This window comes from Camelus dromedarius, chromosome 16 (assembly GCF_036321535.1).
Source record: "Camelus dromedarius isolate mCamDro1 chromosome 16, mCamDro1.pat, whole genome shotgun sequence".
Lineage (NCBI taxonomy): Eukaryota > Metazoa > Chordata > Mammalia > Artiodactyla > Camelidae > Camelus > Camelus dromedarius.
The window spans coordinates 46,151,584-46,178,943 of NC_087451.1; the positions used below are offsets into that span (position 1 = coordinate 46,151,584).

The 27,360-nt window shown below is 44.9% G+C and overlaps 1 protein-coding gene across 2 annotated transcripts in view; it reads right to left on the bottom strand.

Annotated features, from left to right (window-relative positions):
• The window catches only part of VPS53 (VPS53 subunit of GARP complex), a 118,638-nt gene that overhangs the window by 30,240 nt on the left and 61,038 nt on the right, over positions 1–27,360 (bottom strand). For both annotated transcript variants that reach the window (XM_010978918.3, XM_064495842.1), the window contains 6 exons: positions 23,591–23,692; positions 17,139–17,233; positions 10,119–10,361; positions 7,366–7,513; positions 3,357–3,439; positions 2,356–2,434 (listed from right to left, as the gene is read on the bottom strand). In XM_010978918.3, coding sequence (XP_010977220.1) covers positions 2,356–2,434; positions 3,357–3,439; positions 7,366–7,513; positions 10,119–10,361; positions 17,139–17,233; positions 23,591–23,692 — 750 coding nt within the window. The remainder of the gene's footprint in view (positions 1–2,355; positions 2,435–3,356; positions 3,440–7,365; positions 7,514–10,118; positions 10,362–17,138; positions 17,234–23,590; positions 23,693–27,360) is intronic.

The following is a 27,360-nucleotide window of genomic DNA, read 5'->3' on the forward strand; positions in this document are numbered from 1 at the left end:
CTAACTTTATAAACCTTCGCTCATATCGTCACTCAGTTCAGAATGTCCTTCTTGCCACAAATTCGTTCAATACTTCGCCATCATTGGTGGTCTATTTCAAATGCCACTTCCTTAAGAAGACAATGTTTGCTTCCCCACCTGGCTGTGAACTCTTTCCTTTAAGCAGGATGTATTTTGTACTTTTCTTATGGTACTGATTTCTGTGTACCTTACACTGCAGTCACTGGGGCCTTCCTCTCATCCCACACATTTCTCATCCCACACTTTCTGGAAACTAAGCACCTTGGAACAAGGTCCACATCTTCTCCAGCCTTGCAACTCCTGGCACCGTGTTTGGACAGAGTCCGAATTGAACTGTTTCAACTAGCAGCAAAAATGATGGAATCACAGACAGGAATAAGCATGACCACAAAACAGAAGTTTTAAAAAATCCTAGAAGAAAGGACACAGAACAGAATGCAGGCACAAATAACAGAGAGCTTGTGCTCAGTCAGTTTGTGGCCACTTGGCTTGTTTATATCTGGTCATTTTCATCACATGGATTTCATTTTGCTAGAACTCCAGAAGACTCAGACAAAGAGTAATGGCTGCTGCGTTCCCAAGTCTGTGGTTTTGCTAGGATATAAACAAAAGATTCTGGAGGTATGGTCTCTGTTAATATTTGCTGGTGTGAGTCTGGGGGAGAAATGGGTGGTGGGGGCAGTTTGAAGGAAATCCACCTAATGAGCTGACAGTTCATATAAGCAACACCTGGAGTGTTAAACGCCCTACAACTGTTATTTTACTGAGAAAAAAAAAAATCCACTCTTCCTCTGGTAAATGTAAAAATTCTTTCGCCAGCTGCATTCCAATCTAAAGTGTGTGGCAGGTCAGGAGAGATGGCAGCTGGAACAGATCATATTCAGGATGTAGGGAAGGTTCACCAGCAGCAGGGGGATAATCAGAGCCCACAGAACGAATCTTCAGAGTCACGTTCCTTTAAGAAAATGGGTGAGCCTCAGTTTGCCTGCTCGGAGTATCCTCGTCAACACTAGGATGCTGGAAACACCCATCCGCATCTGATTTTTGAATGGAAACTTTGTGATGGCAGCTCTTCAGGACTCCCCACTGAGCTTCCTAAAACCCTGAAGCTTAAGTTTTGGTTTTCGCCCTATTTTTGTTAAATATTTACAGTCTACTACAAAACCAAATTCAGACCAAATGTCTGCTAACACACCCTTGTGACACAGCTGCTCCTCCTAACAAAAGGACCACGGTTCACAGGCACCAGGCCAGGAACTCTCCTTGGGCTCTGTCCTCACAATGCTCTGGGAGGCAGAGGCCCCATTTCATGTACCGATGAGGTGACTTGGGCCCAGAGAGGGTAAGTTATTTGCTCCACACACCCAAAGGAAAAATGAAAAAAGTTAGGTCTGTTTGACTCTGAAGCCAGTGTTCTTTCCACTGAACTCTGCTACTGGCCGGTATGCCCCAGGGAAGGTCTTCCTCCAGAATTTGTAAGAATGCTGCAAGAGTCTATGACTCTAGAACAGCACTGGCAAACTTCCTCTGCACAGCACCGGGCAGTTAATATTTTAGGCTTTGCCAGCCATGTGGTCTCAGCTGCAATGACTTAATTCTGCCACTGCAGCACAAGAGCAGCCACAGATAGTAAATAAATGAATGTGCACGGCTGTGTTCCAATCACACTGTAACTGGCCATGGGTCAGATGTGGCTCACCGGCTGTAGTTCGCTGACCCCTGCTCTGGAAGAGTGGGCAGCTTCATGTTATTTGGCTTAGAAATCAACAAAGAACTGCCTATTTCCAACTAATTAATTAACAAATGAATCTTCTATCTTCTATGTGGTCCATGCACTTCAGGAATTTAGAAAGAAAAGACATAGGCACTTAAAAGCCAAATAGCCAAATGAGGCAGCACGTGGTTAAGAGTCAGTCAAAGGAGGGGGCTGGGGACTGAGGGCTGACTGGTGGGCCACCAGGGTATTAGCAAACCAGGGTCCACAACCTGATCAAATAATCCTGCACTGGCACCAGAGCTCAGAAGGAGCTGGAAAAACCTCTCAGGAGGCAAGGATGAAGATGGGTCGGGAGTGACACCCCTTCTGGGGAGGCCACACTAAGGGTTCTCAGCCCGTGTCAACCTCGCCTGTAGACCTACGAACCACACCCGCTCCCACTTCATTCTCATAGGACCAGCAGTTGATTTCAGGTGCAAGATCAATGGGGCACTTGGGGAAACTCCCTTCTCCTCCTTTCAGCATGGAAGAGTCGAAAGGAGCTAGAGGCAAGGGCCGGGAGAAGCCGCCTGGGCTCACTCTTGGACATTTGGGGCGGAGCACCTCCTGAAACTCACCTTGCTCATGGCCGTCAGGGCGGGGTCGCAGGCGCCATCCAGATCCTGCACCAACAGCTGGATGCTGCTGGAGATGACACTGCAAATCAAACACACGCTGTGGGCACAATGGACAAACGGGACTGCGGAAAGAGAGACACAGCCCCTTCCAGACGTTTTAGGCATCCGTGTAAAAATCACTTCACCAGGAAAACTTGAGTTTCCTTTCAGAGGAGAATGAATGACCATGAGGAGCATTTCGTTCTTGCTGTGTGTCCTGGTCTTGCTTGGTGTGTCCCCACTTGGGCAGGACACAGGACTCCATGGCTTGTCTCCCTAACTTCCACACCCAGAACCCCTCTTCGCAGCCCCCTCCAAAGGTACCTGTTGGCCCAAAATGTTTAAATCAGATCTTGGGGGGTGGGCGGAGCTGAGAGAAAGAGAGGAAATGAACTAAGAAGAGAATTTGGATTTTTCCTCAGTACATGGTAGAGGCTTGGGCTCCCCGGATCTCACTGAATGACCACAACAAAATCCTGCAAAGTAGCATCAGGGCAAGAACTGTTTCAAGAAAGCTTTACCACTGTAACTCCTTGGACAGACACCCTCCCACCCCAATACACACAACCCCCACGTGGCTAAAATCAGGCTGCTTCCACTTTATACCCTAAAACCCTGGAGGTGGGGCTGGTCCTCTGGGGATTTAGGGGGTAGAGGAGGCCCTGGGCCTGACCTTCCTGCAGGAACAGCCAAGGAAGGATTTTTTTTCCCTCTTGTTTTTCAAGATAATGCAACCACAAAATCCCCAGAAACTAAAAATGACTGTAGCTGAGGAGGCAGAATGAGGGGCAGCTGCCCCAACTTCCACGGCTTCTCAGTAGCTGGTGGAAAAAATAATCCTGATCCGACAGAAGGCCCTGGAAACCTCTCAGATTCTGCAGAGACCTAAAGCCAATGGCCTGGGATGTGCTCTCTGCACAGGGGTGAGGGCAGGCCTCGAGCAGAGATGCACAAATACATACGTGCTGAATGTGTCCATTTCTCCAGTCAGATTGATTCGTTCAGTCAGACTTACGTCAACCTTCTCCTTGAGTTTCTCTTCCAGCTATTAGAAAGTGAGGGAAAGGATAATGTGCTTAATGATTATTGGAAGGAGCACCATGATAAGACTACGTAACATCTACCGAGAGTGATGGTTCCGGTACAGTTCCTGGCACTTTTCGTGTATGGACTCATTCAACTGTCACAGTTCTATGGGGAAGATTCTGTTATTATTCCCATTTAATAGATGAGGAAATGGAGGAGTGACCGCCCCACGACAGTGAGTGGTAGGGCCAGGAATCAACCTTCCTCCAAAGGGCTCTGGCTCATCACTGTCCTTGATTCTCATGACATACTGACGATGCGCTTCATTAATTTAAAAAAGACCCCCCAGTTTTAGGATACTTCCTGCCCTGTGAACTGCAGGCTCAGCACCGACACTGGAAGCCTCCGGCGGTGGGTGGCAATAAAGCCAGGTAAAGTATTCCCTGAGCCCTGGGATGGGCCACCCGCCGTGCTAAGGTGTTGGGGACACTGAGGTAAACAGAGGGAACAGCCCCTGCCTTCACCAGCCCACAGCCAAGGGGAGAAATGCTCCCAGCCGCCTCAGAGAAATATACAACTGACTGGGAATTGTAAATATCTCCAGACATCCTGGGACCTGCTTCCCCTAGCATTCCTAACACCTATTTATTACACAAACTCTCAGAATAATGAATGTTTTGTCTTAAATTTAAAAATGCCTCTTAGGGGTGGGTAAATTAATGTAACCTTTTGGGAAGGCAATTTGTTTAAAAAGCGAACATTTCAATATACCCCCTCTTTAAGCCAGCAATTTCACATCTAGAAATCAATTTCAATGAGTAATGAGAACAAGGTACGAACATCCGCACGTGTTTTTTGGTGCATTCATGAATTCAGCCAATATTTACGCAAAGCCTGTTCTGTGCCAGGCTCTGTGACAGTGGAAGGGAGTAAGTCAGTGGACGAAACCAGATAAGATCCTTTTCTCATAAAGCTCACATTCTGGTGTTGTTTATGCTTCCAGTTTGTGAAAAACTGGAAACAACCTACACCTTTATGGGGAAACAAAACATGGCACAGGCTACAAGGCTTAACCCTTCGGCAGCCTTTCCCTGATAAACTCCCAACTTATAACTATGATTTGGGTCCGGTTGAGCTCTCCAGCCCACATCCTGCTTTGTCCCTTGCCTGCCTGGCTTCAGTTATACAGACCCCTTAAGGTTCTGAAACACGCCAAGGTCTTTCCCCTTCTAGGGCCTTCACATTTCCTACTTTCCCTCCCTGAAACACTCCCTGCTCACCCCTCCTCACCAGCTCTCTTACTTTGCTCCCACCATCCCCCCAGCCCTTCCAGGCTCCTCACTTGGCCGTCTCCTTCCCAACTCTCAGGTCTCTGCTTCAATATCACCTCCTCAAGGAGGCCCTCCTTGACTACTCCACCTCAGTAGGCAACACCTGCTGCCTTCCTGGCACTTACCACAAAATTAAGGTTATATCTGAGCTTACTTATTTATTATTTGCCTCCTTTATCAGTTCTAAATTCCATGACAGTAAGAAATTTGTCTCCTTTGTTCATTGCTGGGAACACCAATTCCAGTGCCTGGTGCACAATAAGTACTTCATAAGGATCTCAGGAAGGCATGCCCTATGCAGGTGTTAAGTGTAAAAGTGTTACAATTAATCAACAGATATTGACACATTATTGGCATTGGCTTTTTAAGTATTATTTTTCAATTCTTCATTGCTTGGATTCTTAAGTCTCTGGTTTCTTCCTCCATTTCTTTTTGCACATCCCCCCACCTCCTGTAATTTTTTCTCAAGGAAACTGGGTTGCTTGCTCTGTAGATTTTCTCATAGTTTGGATCGTGACTGCATCCACAAGGTATTTATTAACATGTTCCTCTGTCCCTTGTATTTCCTGTAAATTGCAGTTTGATGTAGAAGCTTGATCACATTCAGGTTCCTTTTTTTTTTTTTTTTTTTAAAGAAAACTACTTCATGATGGTGTAGTGTATTTGCATCAGGAGATACATGATGTTTGGTTGTCTCTCTGTAATGTCAGCAGCCGCTGATGGTCAGTGCCCAGATCTATTATTCCATCAGGAGATATAAAAGAATGATATTCAAATTCTACCTTTCCTTCTTCATTTATTACCTGAAAATCTGCTACAAAGACGTATATCCCATTGTTAGTGATCTGGTTATCCTGAGGCACAAGTCAGATCAGAAAGGCTGGGTAAAAACTCTCCCTTTATTTACCAGTATTCAATTTATACCAATGGTTTCTTAGTATCTTCAAAGGTGACAAGTGAATTAAAAAAAAATCATTACAATCAAATGGATTTAAACATATTTGACGTTTTCAATACATTGTAGCTAATATTCTCACTGATCTATTCATACGTCTCATCTTTGGTCATTAATGCTTATTCAGGTTGTGCTCCTATAATTAGCTTCCCAGGACTGCCATAGCAAAGTACTACAAATTTGGTGGTTTAAAACAGAAATTTGTTCTCTCACAGTTTTGCAGGCCAGAAGTCCACAGGGCAAAATGTATTAGATGTTCTCTGTAGGGTAACTCATAAAAGTGAAAACTTGAAGTATGCATAAACAATTATCAGGGCTACTGTTAAATAATTTATGGGACAGTCCCTTACTGGAATATTGCATAACCATAACCATCACGGTAATGGAGACATGACAGCAACAGAAATGCTAACACTGTGATGTGAGGAACAACAAAAGGATACGAATGCGAATTAAGTTAATTACAGGGCACGAAACTATGTTCATGAAAAGGGATTGAAAGAAAATACTCCAAATTGCTAATATGATTATTGGAGGGTGATAGATTAAGAGTTATTAATTTAATAGATTTTTCAGTACCATGATTATTTCACTTTTAAAATACTATTTTTCTAAGTGTGTAAGTTTTTCTCTTTCTGCACACACACAAAATAGTTCAATTGTGTTTCTCCATCAAAGAACTCGGGGACCCCCCCACCTTGGAGGTCCTCACAGATACTGTCATCCTGCCCTGGGACTTCTGGGACTAAACGGATTGCTGTCTTGGGCTCCAAGGCCCAACTTTTATAGGTCATTTCCTGTGTGACTCAGTGTGATCATGTCCCCACGCAGAGCATGCTCCTGCCTTCACCTCTAGTTGGCTTAACCTCAACTGTGAAGTTTTGGGGGGAATCCTTATTTGGCCTCCTGTACTCCTGCTCTGGCTCACAGGTGCCTGTCTGAACCGTAAGTTATGACTGCCTTCCTGTGATCTAGACATGTGCAAATAATAAACCCAAAAAGGGAGGAAGAGCAGAACCTTCCCCAGTTATTTTCTTTCTCTTGGCCTTCGGTGAATTCCAGGCCAAATGTGGAAAGGAACGTCTAATCCCACGTCTTAGGCTGATGGAAAATTCTTCTGGGTCTTCCTTCTGCTAATGGGAGCTCCAGTAGCGGCATCACCCTTTCCTGCTTCCCAGTTCCTGAACGTCAGCATCCAAACAATGGTTATTTGTTTAGGCAGACTGAGAATGCCATGTAATATTTCAGGAGAGGATTTTCGCTGAGCCTAGTAACACCCCTGAGAGTGAATGACTGGCTGGGACACCCTGACCGAGGCTGGGGCCTGGTACCCTCATGTTTGCTACTGCTTTTCTCACATGGGAGATGGTGGTACTGGCCTACTTTCAAGAGGGCAAGTCACGCCTGCCCTTGCTGAACACAACTCTGGGAGGAGACCAGTTGCACTTTCTTGTCCAGTCTCCTTTTAACAAGGTCCTTCTGCAAGATGGCTGCCTGGGCTGTCTCCTGGCTGGACTGCAAGTTTCCCACTGTGGGAGGCCAACTGGTCTGCCCCAGGCTGTACGTGGCCTCGTTTGGGCCTATACTATTACCTACTGAGCCCAGTGGCCCGGACGGTTCTGGGAAGGGAGGTGGCGAGCGGGCAGCGGGGCTGCTCACCTGCTGGGTGGTGGCCAGGCAGTACTCTGCTGTGCTCAGGATGCTGCAGATGAGGCAGAGTTCCTCGACAGTGAACTTGGCGACTTCTGAGCCCTCCTTCTCCTTGAGGAGGCTGCTGATGGTCAGCCCGCCACTGCTGCTGGTGGTTCTAGGGAAAAGGAACAGGAACTAGTCAGGCTGGGACTTCTTGCTTGCTTCCTGAACTGGAAACTGCACCTCTTAAGACAAAGAAAAGGGGGAAGGAAAGGCTGGACGTGGCCCAAATAAATCCACACACAATGAGTCCCTTTCCTACTGACCTTACCTTGGCTGTCATCTGTTTAAATTCTCTGGCCATCAGAAATAGGAAGAGATGGTCCCCACGGTGAGCTGGTCATCAGTCCTATGAACTACGATGATGCCGAAGCTCACAGAGAAGGCTGCTGTGTGGCCTCGGCTTAGCTTGAAATTTCCTGATCTACAGAGCTCAGCCAGGATCACCTGAAGCACAGCTGCTTCTCTCAGTTAAGAAAGTTCTGCATGGTAATTTGTATTTGTGTGCGTGGAGGGGTTCAAAAGCGAATGTTAAGGCATAGTTTCTGTCCAAAGGCCTGGCTACCTCCAGAAGCCAAAAAACACCTCATCCCTTCCTGTTGATCTAATAATGTGTTCACAAAATATAAAAATGCAGGTTTAAAAATCACTCCCTGCAGTTATAAAATTTCAACTGTAAGATGCTATGTTTTTAGAAGATAGAATTCAATGACATTTACCTTAAAAATAAAAGAGAAGTATTTCCTTAAAAAAGTTTTTATTACTAGTAATCAAGGATTTGAAAATACCTCAATTTCTAGCACTTATAAGGGTGTGAGGACACCAGCTCTCTCCTTCCACTGTTAGTTAGGGGCGCCAAACTGGACAATCTCTTTAGAGGTCTATTTTAGGAGTTTAAAGAAATGTTTAGACTATGTGACCCAGCAGTTCTCCTTCTGTTCAAGGGTGCTTTTCTGAGTGTTATTTAAATTATCAAAATAGTGAACCCAGTGTAAACGATCAATTAAGAGAATGATGGATAAAAACCTCAGAAGTTAGCTGAGGTCCTTCTGTAGGTTGGAACATCAAGGCACCACTAAAAGTGTTCTGATGAATATTTTTTACTGTGCTGACTGTTCTCTGCTCTTCTCTCCCCTTCTCTGGCGCTTGGAAGGAAGACTGACCTCTACAGACTTACCACCCAGGCTACCTGGCCCTCCTGCCTCATGTTGGTTTCAGACGACGGCAGATGCTCCAGGATGTCGGGGAGGTTGAGGAGGGAGAAGTCTGAGTATCAACTAGTCCTTCTGGTCCCTCTGCTTCAGTGTGATCCTGGCGGTGACTGTGGCCCTCCATGACTACAGTTTCTGTTGGCCAGCTCTTTGTCCATACTCCCAGCTCTCAAGTGAGTTTTAAAGTAGGTACCAATCACTCACTAGTGTCTGGATGCTTCAGAATCCCGTTACTTCCTTTCTCCTGCCCCTCTTTCTGTGAACAGTCGCTTTACAACAATATCCTAGCTGAGTACAACGTTTGTTTCCTGCTGTGACACTGGGAAAATGCTCATAGCGTGATGTTAAAGGAAAGCAGCAGGCAATAAAACTGTAATCAATACAGGCCCGCTTCTGTTAAATAAACAAAAGCACGCAATCACCCATGTTATCCGTATCAAGAAAGAACAGAAAAATATATACTGAGAAGTTAAGTTTGTTTTCTCTGGGTGGTGAGATTACAAGTGATTTTTATCTTCATCTTTGTGCTTTTCTGTGTTTCCTAAACTAAAATGAACTTGTATTATTTTGAAAATCAGGGTAAAAGTATTAAACATTAATTTTTACCAAAGAAACTCTCATTTGTGAAACACTTCTGTTACTTCAGATCTCTTGTAGAGTGTAGGGATTTTATTTTTCTTTCCTCCAAATAATGTGAAACTCCTATATATGACCCATTTTAGTGACAACAGAAACGAATTCCAGAACTGATGAATTTAGCTACGAGGATGACTTATAAATTACTCAATTCTGAGACGTTACTTTAGGTCATATTCTATTACAATCGAAATTGGTATGTAACCAAAAACATCTCTGGCATTCAAGTCGATCCACTTATTTCAAGCAATAAGGACTATAACAATAATCTAACACTCTAGAATAACACAGGGAAGCCATAATTAGAAGCTATAATTAGGAGCTGTGCTATGCTCTTAATTATATGCTCCCCTCAAATCCCACATCTTTAAACATCAGACTCCATCCAGCACAGTAAAACACACACACCGTAAGAGAGACATTGGCATGTAATCAGACGGAGGGAAAGGCAGACCTTCCCATCTACCCATCATCCAGGGCACGCTCTCCCTGAATGGGGCCTGAGTGAAACTGCCCTTGCTGTTCAAATGTCATCTCTACCATCACCCTACTTTTTTCACCAAGTACCTATTGCCAAAGCCACTTAAACCAAATATACATATAATGGGACTGACTCCCTTAAGCCCACTATGGGGGATCTGAACCATGCTGGGAGCCAGCGTGGGCATCTCTTCTGCGGGACCTGATCAGCTGTGGAATCCCATTCGAGAGGAAACAGTCTCAGACCCCTGGGAGCTCCCTAAGGGCATTTTCCTCCCTGACACTCTCAGTAGTTCAGTAAACAACTTCAGAGTGGATTTCCCTAAAGATCTCCATATTTGGATATATTCAGAATCCTACGTCACCCCTCAGACCAGGAAGAAGAGGACTCACTTGGGCAGGTTGCCAGAGAGGATTTTCCAGGCATATTCTCGGAGGTACTTCTGGAAAATAGTGGTCAGAGCGATCATGGGCTCCCCGGTACTGAGCTGGGAGCACTGCACCATGCACTTCTTGTAGTAGACAAAGAGGTCGGCGCAGCTGGGCAGCACGGCTCCCCCCTCCTCAGGGCCCGGCTTAGGCGGCCCCTGGGCTTTGAAATCAGCCACAAATCGGTCTATTAGTTCTCCAAGGTTTCTAAGAGGAGGAAAACATGAAATGTTATTCTATTTCAAGAAAGATAAAGCAAATGTGCTTGACTGTCATAAGGAAATCAGTCCTAATGCTTCTTACATTTAAAACAAAAAAAGGTCATGATGGCAGCAAATATTTAGATATCATTAACCTAAATGTACTGAGGAGAGAAATGCCTAAACAAAGAGAAACTGTGAAGAAATATTCTAACGCTCTTTCTCCATTAATGCAGTTTCCTCTTACAACTTCCAGAATCAGAGGTGGAACACATCTGGGGAGGAGAGAAGGTATGAGCAGCTCCAGGCTTGCCCCAGGTCACAGTGGTGATGATGGTTGCAATTTTCTCCCATTTCCCATTCAAACATCACTGAATTTGCCTCAGTCACACTGAGTCATCACTAGTTAGAATTCCCCAGGGCTGTGTAATCGGTCCCTGCGCTGTTGTGCTGTATGAAAGGTGGAGGGTGGGAGGGAGGATGTTCCCACCTCTCTCGACATTTTACGTTGCTGTCTCAGGCTACAGGGAATCTAGCTGTGATTTTAAAATGTATTTATATAACAGGGAGAAAAAGACAAGAACCACACATAGTATCAGTTAGCAGGAGCAGGAGAAAACTGACGGACGCTTCACTCAAGAGCTTTTGTCACTGAAAGTCTGTCACCTCTGGATTCAGCCACTCTGCTCTCATAGAACCTCAGGCCTGGGCACGTTCCTGGTGATGGCGGCAATGGTCAGCAAGTGGAGAAGGGGCTCATTGGCTGATCGCCCCTTCCTTACACCCTCTTTTTCCCTCACCTTCCTGTTTAATCGCCCACTTCTCCACTGTGACCCCACGCTCCCGCCAGCCTCGCCCCAACTGCCCATCTGCTCCTTCTCTACCCCAACCCTGGCCAAGATGCTCTCCCGTCCCCAGCCCTCCGCCCATCCTTCATGCTCAGCTTGGGGGCACTCAGATGACTCCTATCCCAATTTCACCTTCTGTCATCTGTAACACACTGACACTTTTTTTTTTTTAAACACTTTACTGTACGGTGGAAGGACGTCAAATATTCAGGAAACGTGCTGACCTTTGCCCTTCCCGGGCCCACGTGGGCAAAACTCATCGATAAGGGCTCTTCTTCACTGGTCTCTGGTGTGATTTCACCTGAGACAGCAGCGCTCTGGCCAGTCACTTCTAATGAGCTCCAGTTGCTACAAAAGGGGAAAGCTGTCTGCTCAGAGGGCTAGAATCTTCTCCTCTGTGTCATGGATGTTACCGTAAGACTCTTGAGAGGAGAGATAATGTTTATGTGACTGCTACGCCCCCTAGGCCCACCCCTCATGCTTATGTGGGAAGCTAATCTCCCATTCATGCAATTTCCCAATACATACTCAGCTGATCAACCTCTACATTTTCTTCCAGGGAAGGGAAGGGCGGGAAGGGGTGGGGGAGGGGGGCAGGGCTGGTGCACTGGCGGAGAGCATGCGACAGAAGGCAAAGGTTCCACTTCTTATGAGAGATTCCAATCTCCGAATCTAGAGTGCCAACCAAAATGCGGGCCCGAGCTCAGAAGCGTTTTTAATTTAACCATGCATCTAATTCCCCTGGAAGCTGAAGTCAGCTTACCTCCTCACCTATCTCCTATTTCAGAGCCAACTTGATGAGTAAGACTGTAAATTAATTATGACCGCAGAGCAGAGCAAACTTCCACTCAAAAAAAGGGACTCTAAAGATCTTCTGTATTTTGCCGAATGTCTACTGAGTTATTTCCAACACTGTTCTCTGGTGTGAATGAGAAATACACCAGAGGAATCAGCCTCTCCCTTCCATCTTGCACTCTCCACCAGCCTGCTTCTATGCCATGCAAGACACTAGAAAACAAGTAATCAGTGTCACAGAGCAGAAGAGGAAGAGTTATCCGCTTGGGAATGGGTAAGGTTCATTCGTTTGTGTAGAGGATCCAATCCAATCAAATGCTGATAGAACACTTGGTGTGTGCAAGGCTCTGTGGGCTGTAAGTATGAGATATAAATGAATTCAACTAAAAAAGGGAAAAGATTATCATTTTTCCAGGCACCAAACACTAGCTTGAGTTTTGGCAAGTTCTTACAGGAAAGACGACTGGAGAAGGGGATGTGGGCAGGTTGACCCGTTGACTGGAGTCACAAGGATGCGCCTTTCATACCTCAAAGCAATTCCACTCGGGTAAGAGTTTACAAAGGATCAAGTCCTGACTACGGTGCTGTGGGGGTTAAGACACAGCATCTGCCCTTTAGAAGCTCTGACCTGTCGGGGGAGAGAGGACCTCTGACTTAGGGTCTCCAGATCTCAAGATGGTGACAAAATGCTAATTTTGTGGTACAGGCTATGAATAATTTGTTATAGACAAAGGAAATAACAGGAAACTAGAGAGAAAATCTCATAGCAGATCTAGGCAAGAGAACAAAGGCCTGGGGTCAGAAGTACAGAATACAGTGTGAGAAAGGAGGATGGGAAGGAGGAGAGGGGTTGGCTAAGGAGAAGATACAGATGGAGAAATTCTGACCCACAGCTTGGTTTACACACGCCTCTGGACTCCTACAGCAAACTATTCAGACCTTTATCCCTCCATTCTGTGTTCCTATTTTTTTGGGTCTCTCTCTCCCACTAGCCTATGAGCCTATAAACAAGGTGCTGTGCTGGGTGCACTGTAAATGCAATTCCATTTAATCTTCACAGCAGCCCTGGTACAGGGCATTAGTACCCCCATTTTATAAATGAAGAAACTGAGGCTGAGAAAAATAATATAACTTCCCCTAGGTCACAAAATTCATTGGAGCTGGAATTTGAATTTGGGCCTGTCTGACTCCAAAGCCAAGCTCTACCCTCTCTACCACGCTTTGATTTAAAAACTCTATACAGATATGTGGTATCACGATTACTGCTGTGATTCACTCTCTCTCCAGCTTAAAGAAACATGTCAGGGATGCAGGTGGTGTCTTCTACCTTCTTCCCTGTAGCTTGAACTTTTTACCCGAGAACGGGAGAAGCCTTACAGGCGGCTATGTGAAATCCTGCTGGGAGTTCCACGGATACATAGAACGACCTAGGAATAAAGACGATGGGAGCAGTGATAGCAGAGGGAAAGATTAAAACATGAAGCGAGGAAATTAACTCAAAATAAACAATCAAAAAATTTAGTTTCAGAGAGACTCTAGGCTTGACAAAGCCAGAGGAGGACTCTATTTCAACAAAAGCTACTACAGGGAACTCAGGAGAAGGCGCAGAGATGGAATCACTAATAATTTCTTGGACTGAGAATGTCACTGCCTGGAGTGAAGAAAGGGCCTGTGTAGAGAAACCTCTTCTGCAAGAGTCAGCCAAAGAAAACCACCACAGCCCCAAGAGTGGAGGAGAGACCACTGACTTCCTCCTTGAACCCACACAAAAACTGAGAAAGTCGCTCAAACAGCTTAGCCCAGCCAGCTCAAGAGGTGGCTTTGGGACGTCCCCACTCCTCCTCCCACCGGGGCCCTGGCTCTGCAGTCCTCCTACTGCTGCTTGGCTTGTGTCTGGGGCAGGTGCTGCCAGAACCCTCCCTACGCAGGTGGGAGGCTGGGGAGATGGGAGAGAGCAGACCCTGTGCCAGGTCCAGCGGAGAGCTGGCAACACCGACTGGCCACCCAACTGCCTGGGAGTCCGGAACAAGATCACAGGAAGGGCAGGGCAGGCCCAGTTCCCAAGCGCTGTTTACTTGTGCCAAGTGCCAGTATGTCACCTCATTTCATCCTCACCACTAATCCTGGGAGGGGGCATTATGAACCTCACTGCAGAGGGAGGTTAAGCACTGTGTACTCGAGGTCCCAGGCTAACGAGTGTATAGCTCGGACTGAAATCCAGGTCCATCCGGCCTCCAGGCCCACACTCCTTCTACCACACTGTGCTGGGTCTCTGTCATCTGGGAGTTTGTGAATGGCCTAAGGTTTTCCTCCCTAGCTCAACAAGAGTAGTAACTTGAGCAAAATCCCCACCTGAGTTCCCCACTCAGTCCCCACCTGAGTTTCTTCCCCAGTCTCAGGATTCTCTGGCTGAAGGGAGGAAGGGCTTTGAAGAACCTCTTAAAAAAAATTGTACTCAAAATAGTGTGTGGGTTTATGTGGATTTTTTTTGGCAGCCGGTCTGCGGCTTTCATCGGGATGTATGACTCAAAAGAGGTTAACAACCTACTGCTTTAGGCATTATTCTGTCTGATGCTCTCCTTTAACAGACGAGGAAGGGGATTTCTGGAACCCTGTTTTCTCCTTCAAGCTCCAGCTGCTTATTCTGGAGCAACAACAGCACGACCTGCGTAGTTCTCCTTCAAGTAGCTTCTGCTGCTGCCCTAGCGCTGCGGAAACACCCCAGTGAGGCCAGATGGCAGGGTGAGGGGCCAGCACCTCATTTTTCACAGAGAAATGGATAGTCCCTGAGGAAGGGAGGGCTGGCTCTTGGCCCAAAGTATCATGAACAATGAGTATGGCTTTATCTGAATCAAGGCCACGTGAAAGAGCAGATCCCAGAATTATAACAGACAACGCAGAAAAGTGACTCTGCAGGAGCCGGGTACGTTGGGGGAACGTACATGGTTATCTCAGATAATGCACTTTAATAACCCCTGGACCCAATTGCTTTTAAGCCTTTTTAAAAATAAGAATTTGGATTGATAGAAGAAGGGGCTATGTCCAAAAACAGTCATACAGGAGGTTGCTCCAAGACCTGTTAATCTAATAGGCAAATAGCTCCTCCTTTTTCCTGCCCCACAAGGGTGTCATTAATATCCCGAGAGAAAACTTTCCGAATGCAGGAGGCAGAGTGCTTTCAAAGGACTAAATGGCAACAGTAACTACTGTCCATTTATGTTCCTTCAGACAGAAGCCCAATGGATAGAGAGCAGGAGAAAGCTGGGGCTTTACAAGGCCAAAAATGTCAAGACAGCTTTTTTTTTGGCGGGGGTTGGGGAGGTGTGGCAAGGAGGTTGTTTTCAGTAACATGGAAGCTCTTCTATAAAGTTCATTTTCTGGGGTTTTACTATGAAGCATTTTGTAATCACGGAAGGAGTACAAACAATCTATAAAATCAAATAGGTTAAAATCATAATGTTTCATGTAACATACAAATACCCACCTGAAATGTTCTCTTAATCTTATGGTTTACCACTGAAACATACTTGAAGCAAGAATTTGATAAAATGAAAGAAGCATTAAAAAAAAAAAAAAAAAAAAAGCTGGGCTTCAGCACCAAAATGCTTTTCCAGAGAACTCCCCTCAAGAACTTTCTCACAGCTGCTCTTGTCCCTGTGTGAGCCACTGTCTGGTCCTCCTAAGTGCATGCTTCAGGCTATGTGGCCTCTTCTCGGGGCCTGGACCAGCCTATCTCCAGTCAGTTCAGCTGTTCCAGAAAACCAGCCTTTCCAAAATCTGCCTCCTGGCATGGAAGGGCCTGCTACAGTGGCCCTAGCTGGGGATGGAGATCCAGGGATGAGGAGGGGTCTCCATCCGTTGCATGAACAATGGACACTGGAAAAGGAACCTGCTCCCTGGCTGTCAGGAAACTCGGCGGCAGTGGGCTGCTTTGTAAACACTTTCTGGAGGCCCTGAGTTTGTAAAAAGTATATATATCAAATGGATGACAATCCATAAAAGAAAATAAGAACCTATCAGTCCAAACTGACATAAATAAACAAACCAACAAGTGGGGGAGAAGGGGAAGCTCTTCCTTAGAGTAGAACCCCAATGAGTAAATGCAGAAGAAATAAAAGAAATAGACTATCAACATGTAGCAAACATTACAATAATAACTGCTTTAGGCAGGAATCGTCAAGGGATGTCAAAATGAGTGGGCAGAGTATAAGAAGACATGGGACATATTTACACAGTCCCAAAGTATCCCCCACAAGACACTTATTAATTACAAAGAGAAAAACAGTAGCTTCATAGGGAGACCGCTAGCAAACAGAACTTCAGCAAGTGGTCAAGGTCAACCTCAGCAGTAATGGGGCAAATCCGCGTGAGGTGCCTCCGGACATCATGCACTGTGCACTGAGAAGGACGCAACGTCACCTCTGTGGTATTCTTGCCCCAAAAGCACTACCTGGATTTAATCAAGAGGAAACACCACCAACAGAAATGAAGGGCACTGGATGAAATAGCTGATCAGCACTTTTTAAAAGTGTCAAGGTCATGAAAGACAAAGAAAAGCCTGAGGAATTATATCTCAAAGGAGACTGGAGAGTCCTGACAGCTAAATGCAGGACTGGATCTTGGACCAGAAAAAGGATGTTCGTGGGAGGAGGTTACCTTCCTGATTCTCATAACTGTGGTTATACAAACTGTTAACATTCTCTGGGCGAAGGGCAGGTGAGAATTTTTTATAACTTTTTGGTAAGTCTAAGTTACTTCAAAATGAAAAGTTTAAACAAATTATACTTGAGAACACGTACATCCGAGGTGAGGCTTTCTTTCCCCCCTTCCCAGTGCCTGGCGCTGCAAGGCCTATGGGCAGACACACGGAGCTAGATGAGGACCCAGTGCCCGCCTGGGAAGGGGGTGCTGGCATCTGTTTGGGACGTCATTAGAGTCAAACTCAGGCTGCTAAGATTTATAGGCACAACACACGATAACATTCAAAAGGCATAAAAATACCCTTAACAGGTTTCCAGGGATGGTCCCAGGCAGGCCAAGTGCCTCCTTCCACCTCTAGAAGGAGCTGTGCCCTTGTGAGGCCCAACCCGGACCAGAGGCGCGAGAAATGCAGGAGAAAGTGGCAAACACTCGTCACTCACTTGTCCTGGGACTCAATGTACACGTAGAGATGAGGCTCAAAACACTTGGAAACGATTCCATGAAATGGATTGTCTGGGGCTTTAGGCTTCCTTGGCTGTAGAGGAAAAAAAAAAAAAAAACCCTCTGCTTGAGCCATCTTTGCAAATTTTCAAGTGGTTTCAAAGAAAACATCCCTTCAAAGTTCACTCCTAACTTATACATAAGAAGCACTCAGTGTAACTGGACTGGGACTATGTCCTGTACTATGATTCATGCCAGTTTGTGAACAATAAGCCAGCTCCGCTGGCATCGTTTGCGTGCTCTGTTTGTGTGGTGACAGATTTTCTGCTACTTTAGTAACACACGCATTTTCAATTTGGAAGATCTTCATCATCTGACTGATATTTTAAAAATGTAAATCCGAGCTAATAACAGCAACTTATAGCTGTGCAGTGCTTTGGAAAGTATAGAGTGCGCCCACAGGATCTAATTACAATAGCCTCCATGTAATACATTGTCATCACGGGCCCAGCACTTTGACACAAAATAGTATATCATCTATTCCTCACGACAACTTTCCATGTAGGAATTACTACTACTATTTTATATCTAAAGAAAGGGAGGCTCGGAGGGTTCTAGCAGTCTGCCCCAAGGCATGTGGTGAAGCTTCCCATCTCCTAAACTAGAACTCTTTCTATCAGATCACTGCTTCCTGCAATGCTTCCCAAGACTGCTGAATTTCATCAAGTGTAGGAAAAAGAAGGGTAGGGGGCCAACACAGGGTTGCTAACTTTTTATTTTGCTACTTTCTACTCTCACCACAAGTTCCTAAAAGAAAGAGTATTTTACACTCAAACATCTAAAGAGAGAAGACAATAGCATAAAGGGAGTCCTTCCCAAGAAAAGATAGTTGGTGACTTTATATCAGACAGAAAGATAGACAAACAGAGGAGCTCGTTGTTTTGTCTTTATTTTTTGCCTTGGACCATGAAAACCTGGCTCAGCACTGGTCCCCAGCTGATAATGGGAAACCACTCGATAAAAAGGTCATCTGGGCAGGCAAGCATTGAAATACTGTATTTGCTACTTAGTTCCCTTCCAAAACATCTGAAAAATGAGCAAGGATCGTCCCACAGATTTCTTTCTGTTCCTAAAAAAGAGTCAATTCTACCTATTTCCTTTTGTTGGCATTTGAAAATAGAGGACCCTGAGCCCTTGCCCAGGGTTGATACCAGAATACACTTTGGGTATAAATTGGCACCCAGAGTATGTAAGCATATGAGTTAAACTGCTCATATTTTTAAAATTAAATATAGGAAAAGCTAAGCCCCTAATGACAGACAGAAATAATGATCATCTTCTTCTAGTAATTAAAAAAAATATAGTAATGGTTAAATACATCTATAAAAGCTGGTAATGATCACCAAAAATTAAATGTTAATCATAGATATAGCCCATTCCATTCCATATTTAGCTTTCTTCCCTTTTTACCTTTTATGAATTCCATATCTTTAATTTTTTTGTAGGATTTGGAGAAACTCTGGTCCATCCCAAGAATGGCTATTCTCTGGGCTATTCTCTCTTTTCATCCAGAAGTCACTGCCAAAGTCAGGCCCTAGGCTGAGACTGTAACAGACTCTCAAGATTGGGTTCACTGAGTTACTGGTTGGCTCCAAAGTTCCACTTCACTTCAGATATGCCTTAGGAGTTTCCCCACATTTCTATTCTATTCTATTAAAATGACATAGTATGATGGTTGTGACGGTGTGGTCCTTATTTATTAGTTTTACATTCCCCAAGTCAGCTATTTAATTTTCATTATTTTATTCTTTTCAGTAAGATGATCTGCCAAATGAATAGATAAATGTGATTTAATTTGTCTAACTTTTGCAGGATTAGATATCCTGATTTTAAAACTGGAAAATATGGCCACTATACCCATTTAATTAATTCATTAATTAAAACAGAATCTCCATAATTATAATTATTCCTTTATTTATATTTTGTTCCCTTGATAAAAATAGTCACACGTCTTCAGAATAGCTTCCAGAAATTATAACTGGGAGTTTATATAATATAGAATGCCGTCATGCTTTAAATCAACATGCATATTTTTGTATTGGGCTTCATTTACTTACTAATTTATGTGTACTTTTCCAACTATTGACAATGTTTTAATTTATCACTTTAGGATCACACTATGAAATTTAAATAAAGTCTGTATTGTATACTGATGTAAAAATTTCTGATTTTGATCTGTGGTCATTTAAGTGGATATCCTTCTTAAGTAAATGTATTTCCTAAAGGAAATACATGCTGAAATACTCAGAGGTAAAGGGCATGATACCTATAAACTTACAAACTGTTCTGAAAGAGAGAAAGAGACAGGGACAGAGAGAGAGACAGAGAGAAGGAAGGAATGGGGAGGAAATGATAAAGTAAATGTAGCACCATATTAATAACTGGTGAACCCAGGTGAAAAATATTTGAGAGCTCCTTGTAATATTCTTAAAACTTTCTCTAAGTTTGACATTCTTTTAAAAAAAGAAGAGAGAATAAATTAAAAATGACAATAAAACATGTTGGAGATGGGTGTGCCAACAGCCTGCAGATAATCCCAGATACAGCAGTGGAGCATTTTGAGAAATGATGCCTCATCCACACTCCGGATGGTCCGGAGGACGATAACATGTGGGAAAACACAGATGTCCATGCCTGAGTTAAAACAAGTTAGAATCAACGTCCAGGTTCTAAGGATGCTCTACGGGCACATTAGCCACCACGGGGGGAAGCAGGACCTCTCTGGGCAACTTCTTATGAATCTATAATTATTTCAAAACAGAAAGTTTTTTTTTTATTAAGTGGTTCGGGAGAGTTGGACTCTGAATGTGAAGAAGTTTTAGGAATATCTAAACCTATTTATTTTGCTTATATTTCCCTTTTATGCATGCACAAAAGTGATATATGATAAAAATTTATGGGTAAGTCAGAAGAGCTCATTCAGTGTAAAATATAGATTCTAATGATAAAGAACATGGCTACATGATAGTCCCAACAAACTCATCCTGATCAGTCTCCCAGAGGCCCCGTGCTCGATGAGGCCCCACAGAACCCAGTGGGTCTGGCACCCCGAGAGCCACATAACCAGGCAGAGCAGGCGTCCTGGCCCTGCCCGCCGGTGCCTCTGTTCCGCCTGGCCTCTAACGGAGAGCCTGGCCGTACGGAGGGACCTGTCACCACTGCTCTCTGTCCTCTCACAGCGTTTTCAGTGTGATTTGGAAGCAAGAGGGGGACAAGGGGAGGGACTGCCTGAATTTTCCTTTTTTTCTTCTTTCCCGCAGGGCTGCCTCCTGCCTATGGCTGCTTTATAGATGTGCTCATAGTCAGATAATCGGGGCTGGAATTTCAGCTTGCACTGGTGTCTCCCTTGGCACTGCCCAGCTCCCCAGAGGGCTGCTTCTCAGCTTAAAGAATATACTAAGTCATTTAGCAGTAGCACTCAGGCTGGATTTTGGAGTGTGTGAATTCTGTCCAAAAGCTGCAGATGTTTAAGCTATTTCCTCCTGGAGTTTGATGGAATAATAAAAGGTTACTGTTGTCACAGTAAGGAGGTCTGCAGCTGGTCCCATTTCCTTTTATTACTATCCAATGTAAACAGATTAAATCTAACTGCTCGGATCACCAGAAGAGTACGTTTTAAAACCAGAAATTCCTTATTTCTTCTGCCTTTCTCTTATACTCTGAGCACCCTCAGTCCCCTTTCAGATGCCATTTATTTAATCATTGGGAATATGTTTGGCAACTGATTGTTCAAATTAAATCCCTCTTTGCAAGTTCACTCTCCCTCTCTCTGGCCTAATGGCAGTGGTGAGCAGAAAGTGACCCTTACCTCGAGGGCCTCCGGTCTGCTGACGGCAGTAAGGCAATGGGCTGGTGACCCAGGACAACGGCTGGGGCCTTCCTCTGCCACCTCTGGCTGAGCTCACTGCAAGTACCCTAGGGACTTTCTCCCCAGCGCCCCACCCAGCTCCTGATCTTTCTGTGTACCCAATTCTGGGAGCCAAAAAGTAGCCGGGAAGAGGGGAATCCTGGAGCTCCTACCTAGTCAACCACAAGCAAGATGGTGCTGGAGAGGTAGTGGGAAGGTGGGGATGGGCGTGTGGGGAGGCCTCAGTCCCTGGTGTGTAAGTTTTATTACTAATAAGTAACAGCCCATGAAACTATGGGTGGATCATCTAGTCCAGGTTTTTTTTGGGGGGTGGGGTGGGCAAGGGAATTAGATTTGTCTACTTATTTACTTAGTGGAAGTATTGGGGATTGAATCCAGGACCTTGTGCATGCTAAGCACATGCTCTACCACTGAGCTAGACTCTTTCCACCTGGTCAAGGGGTTTTTAGTGATTTCTTTTAGAAAACATCTAAAACTCCTGATCCAAAAGCAATTTCACCTGGAAGTCCATGAAAAACCTGACTCAAACTAGAACTGTTCTGTTTGCAGGGACAAGGGGCTCTGGTCTCCTCCCAGCTCCCCACAGTGACACCTGACGGGGTACCAAGGAATACAGTTGGAAAACCACTGGCTCTCTCGAAAGATGAAGAAACTAAGTCTCGAGAGAGTAAAAACCAACCTAAGGTCACAAGGTCAGCTATCGGCAGACCAGCGTCTGGCATCTCCCCCAGCACGCAACTCTGCTTTACCCTGTGTACCTATGTTCTGTGTCCTCAGAATGAGCAGGTCTTTGTCCTTAAGACAATAACCCCAAGCTTCCTAAATGAGCAAAAAGTTCCACAAAAAAGAAAAATCATACTTTACCTGGCAAAACCAATTTTGTAGCTAATGGGGAATTCCTAAAATGTTTTTTAGGTAAGTAGACAACAAAATTTATTCAACTATTCATCAGAAGTATCGGACGACTAGTTACTTTTCATGGAAGCAATACTAAGCACCTGTGTATTCACCTACACAATCCTAGACATGACAATGACAGTCACTTGCACTGGGGAGACATGAGGGCCCTGAAAATGGTCCTACTACACAAGGCCAGCTCAGATGGTACAGGTGACTGAGTGTGGGTGGAAGAGACACCAGAAGAATGAGCTCTACCCCTGGACTCTTCTTTTCCATCCCAGTCCATCCTCTCAAAGTGTGATAGGTATATTCCTCCAGTTAGAAGAAATCTTTTGTTTTCTCCCAGGTTAATTTATACGATGGCTTTAAATCAATTACATCTAATCCCTGGGACAGCCTCAAGGCATCCCTTCAGCTTTATTCATTCACTTCTTTTCACAGGATTCATTTCTATGCCTTCCAGTTTTCGGGGAGACATCATGGTATAACAGCAAGAGCTCCAGGAAAGGAGGCCTAGTCTCTGACTTCTAGGCCTGGCTTCCGGGCCTAGCTCCTCCACATCTAAATTATGCAACCCTGGGTAAACCACTTAACCTTTCTGAGCCATGAGCACAGCAGCTCATATTAAATCCTATAAAAGGAGAGGCAGGCATTGTGAAGATGAAGTGAAATAAAGCCTGTAAAAGACTTTTCAAGTCTAAAACACCATAAAAATCTGAGGCGTCCACATTATCATAATTATTTAATCAGTGAATCAGACACACTTTATTGCATCACTTCAGAACTGCTCCTGGAAACTCTGCTCTGTGGGCTCCTACCAGGACGGTCCCCCCACCCTCCCTGTGCTCAGAACGCAGGGTTAACCACCAAGTGCATGGGTCCGGGTTTCCCAGAGTGGCTCTTCCTGGCCAGCCTCCCTTTCGGTGGTGTCTGGAGCAAAACAGTCCCAGAAAATCATCCTCCAGCAGCCAAGTGGAGAAAAATTAAAATGAAGGATCACTAATCCAGACAGGAAAAGTCCTGATTTATTGCTCTAACCTCTGTTGTCATAAAATGGCAGTGAGACAAAAACACCCTTCTGTAGGATGAAGGGAGAGGAAATTTAGAGTTGGACAGAAATAGCCGAAGGAAATGAAAGTGCTAGTGTTCCCTGAAAAGTCACTCTCCAAATATGCCATTGGTCAGCTTGGTGTCTCCGGGCCGCCCCGATGGCTTCCACAGGGCGGAGGCCTCTCCTGGCTGGTCGTGTGCTAACTTCGCCGGGGATCTTTCAGCCTCTCGTGTCATCACTGGGCCAGACGAGGGGACAACCGGACGCTCAGCTGACAAGTTCAGGGGACACTGATGGGGGGGTTGGAATTCTGCTGCCCCACCACGTGGGCTCATGAAGCTTGTGCGTGTGTGGCTAATTCCAGTGATGGGAGCAGAGGGCTGGGGCAGGAAGGGCTGCTCTTTCACTCAGTTTTCTAAACGTACATTCAGATAAAGGCTTTCTACGAAGACCACCAAAGCTGTAATTCCTGAATGTGGTCAAGAGCCAAGGGATCATGTTTAGAGCGAGCAGACCCACTGTCAGGAACTGACATTAGGTAAGCTGCACGAGGAAACCCAACCCAGGCTTACCTGCTCTAATTCTCCTTTTTCCATTGCCAGGTCCTCCATCTCTGGTGTCGGCTCATCTTCCAGGAACGGATTGGTGGAGGCAGGTGGAGACTCGAGTTTTTTCTGTTAAGGAAACATGAGAAAGAGATGGGTATTGTCTGAGCATATTCAAAAGCTTTCCCCACTGAGCTGCTCTGCCAGGTCTCTCCCACAGCTGAATCATGAAATCTGAACTAATGGGCAAAAACAGACAACATGGGCCACATCCTCACCTCCAGGCCTTCACATGGCTTTTTCCTCTTCCTGAAACCTTACTGCCCACCCAATCCCAATCCCAATCTAACTCAGTCTTCAAGTCAAAAGTCTCCTCTTCTGAGAAGCCTTCCCCATCTGTCAAGTCCAAGTTAGATGTCCCTGCCACTTGCTCCCATCCTACCTGGTACGTCACCTACCCAGATATTTACTAAAATCCCACAACTGCTCATTTCTCCATCTTCTCCCCACTAGATTTTGTGACAGCAGGGATCTTGTCTGTCCTGTTCCCCATCCTGTATCTGGTGCCTGGCATGGTCTTCATAAATATGAATGAATCAAAATGCCAGATGGGTTTGAATTCAAGAACAAACTACAGGGGGGTGGGGGGTTTTGCTCAGTGGTAGAGCACATGCTTGGCGTGCATGAGGTCCTGGGTTTAATCCCCAATGCCTCTGTTAAGAAAAAAAACAAAAAGAACAAACTATAAAGCTAATCTTTTGTGTTTGAGATTATAGACAGAAGTCCCTTCCCAAATAAGTCCCTTATCACAATCACAACAAAATCTTCTGGAGAAAAATGACTTCCCAGCTCCTGAATATGACCACTCTTGCAAAAGATATCACTGGGTGGGACCACAGGCCGGTGGGAAAGCTGGAGGCAGGAGGTGTGGGTTTCAGCTCTAATACTGCTGCGTTGGCAAAAACATCTAGCTTCTCTGAGTCACAGCAGCCTCCTGTGCTGGATGAGGATTCAGTTACAGGACTACTTGAAGGATTAAATGTGATAAAGCGTGTGAAGTCCTGGAGGAAGCACATGATACATGTTAGTGATGAAAATTGCAGTGCAACAACAGAATCGAGGCAGCTCTTTGGAATTTTTTTTTTCTAACAATTTGACCTCCAGATGTTGTTTTTGCCAGGGAGCTGGGTGTTCTGTCAGAAAGGAAACTAGATGGACAAGCAGGATAAAAGGGATTGGCGGGTGCTGGGGAAAAGGGGGAGGGGAAAGGAATGGCTCTTTGGAGACAAGCCACATGGAGAGGGAGTTTCTAAATGTACCTGGGACATCGAGCATATATCAGGGGAGCAACTCAAACTAATCCCTAAGCCAAGAAGGATGGCAGGTGGACTAGAGTGTGTGAATGACTCTGTCAGGTGCCAGGATATCAGCTGAAGATATTACTAAAAAAATAAGAAAGAAAGAAAGAAAGAAAGAAAGAAAGAAAGAAAGAAAGAAAGAAAGAAAGAAAGAAAGAAAGAAAGAAAGAAAGAAAGAAAGAAAGAAAGAAAGAAAGAAAGAAAGAAAGAAAGAAAGAAAGAAAGAAAGAAAGAAAGAAAGAAAGAAAGAAAGAAAGAAAGAAAGAAGGAAGGAAGAAAGAAAGAAAGAGAGAGAGGGGAAGAAAGAAAGAAAGAAAGAAAGAAAGAAAGAAAGAAAGAAAGAAAGAAAGAAAGAAAGAAAGAAAGAAAGAAGGAAGGAAGGAAAGAAAGAAAGAAAGAAGGAAAGAAAGAAAGAAAGAAAGAAAGAAAGAAAGAAGGAAAGAAAGAAAGAAGAAAGAAAGAAGGAAAGAAAGAAAGAAGGAAAGAAAGAAAGAAAAAGAAAAGAAAGAAAACAAAGAAAGAAAGAAAGAAAGAAAGAAAAGAACAAAACAAAAAGAAAAAATAAAACTTAAAAAACAAAAACCACACCTGTGTCTGGTTTAGGCTTTAACACAGTTCTGCTTACACTCATGTAAACGACTTCATTCTTGGCCAAAACACTTGGATGCTATGATGTGGCTAGACACAGCCTCAGTGTAGCAAGAAAGTCTTGTGATTAATGCATTAGCTTAAGGTAATCAGTAGCAGGACAATGATTTTTTGTGGCACCTTGCTGAGAAACAACAGGGTCTAATAACCCAGCAAACATTTCCAATGTACACGCTCCAAACTCTGGCTTCCTTACCTGACATGGGGGAAAAAAAACCCTAAAAATGTAAAGCTATTTATATTTACATTGAGAATTAGGCTATTTTTAGAAAGCAATTTTTAAAAAAAAATCGTATTTCTAAGTTTTAGTTGTCTTTGTGAAGGCTGCTGGTATTTCAGGGAGAGGGGAGTGGTGAGAAAGGGAATCTGATGCTTACACTTCAACAAGTTAAATTAGTTAACAGCATTGGATTCCTGATCCCACTGGCTCAACAGCTGGTTTGGAAATCATACTGTTAAGCAGAACCCCAACGATTCTGAGTCTTTTGGTCCTCTGGACATAAGGAGAGCAAGTCAACAAAAGAAGTGAAAAGCTGTGTTCAAAATCATTCAATGATAGAAACGGGATATGGATTTTTGAACTAGACGTTCCCCATATACTGCTAGGTCTACCAGGGTTGACAATAACATCTCACAATTAAATACAGGTGGGTCTCCTTGAAAACAATGTGTTACTGGAAATAATGACAAAAGGGGGACATTGGTGAAGTGGACAGAGGGTGTTGCTGGGCTCCACGCTCACCGGTGGGGTGTCCAATGGATGGATGTAAGTAGTAAGAAGCAAACATAAAGGGTATCATGGAAAAAGCAGAGTAATATGGAAGGCAGTAAGTCTCGCGGGGACTAGCTGTTTGGGGTCCCAGGTCAGAAGATTCCTAGGAGTAGATGGGTCTTTCCTAGCCCCCCAGGCTGGCTCTATGAACATCCTGCTGGGCCTGCCGAGGGCATCGGGGCACTCAGGAACCCCTTGTTCATTCACGTGAGGCACACACACTCCAACTGGGGACTAAGCTGTTACCAGAAACGCGACTCATCCTCCATTCACTAGCTGACAAAGGGATGTGCAGGGCAACAAATACAGCAGGGAGCAGGGCAGACCGCTCTCTGCCCTCAGGGGGGTCACACTCGGGCAGGAGACAGACTGGAATCAAATAATCACATGAGCGGGAAAAGTAAAGGCAGAGGGTCACAGAAAACTTCCCTGAGGAAAGGACATTGAAGCCAGAACTGAGGGGTCCCCCAGAGTTACATACGGGAAGGGTATGGGACGACGGGGCTTTCCAGGCAAAGGGCACAGCTCATGGTGCCCTCCGTTCACCTGCTATGCACTGAGCATCTACTCTACTCTGGGCATTCTTCTAGGCACACTGAATAAGACAAAGTAGGGAGGATTGTGATGAAAATAAAATTTAGGAACAGGGGTGGGCTGGGGGTGTGGCTGGGGAAGCACTTCTTTCCATGGTGATCCGAGAGGGCCTCTCTGAGGAGGTGAGATCTGAGCAGCCCTGAATGAGAAGGAGCCAGTCTGGCAACGATCTGGGGAAGAGCATTCTCACTGGGGGCATCCAGCGCTCAGGCTGGAGCGAGCCTATTGAGTCTGCGGGACGGAAAGGAAGATGGGGGCACGAGGAAAGGACGCAGCAGGAGCCCAATCACACAGCCTGCTGTGGGCTGTGAGAAACACGGTTTTCTTTTCACTGCAACAGAGCAATCAATGGGGGTTTAAACAGGGCAGTGCTAGGATCGAGTTTTACATTTTGAAGAGGCCGCTGTAGTGTCCTGGGTCAGAGG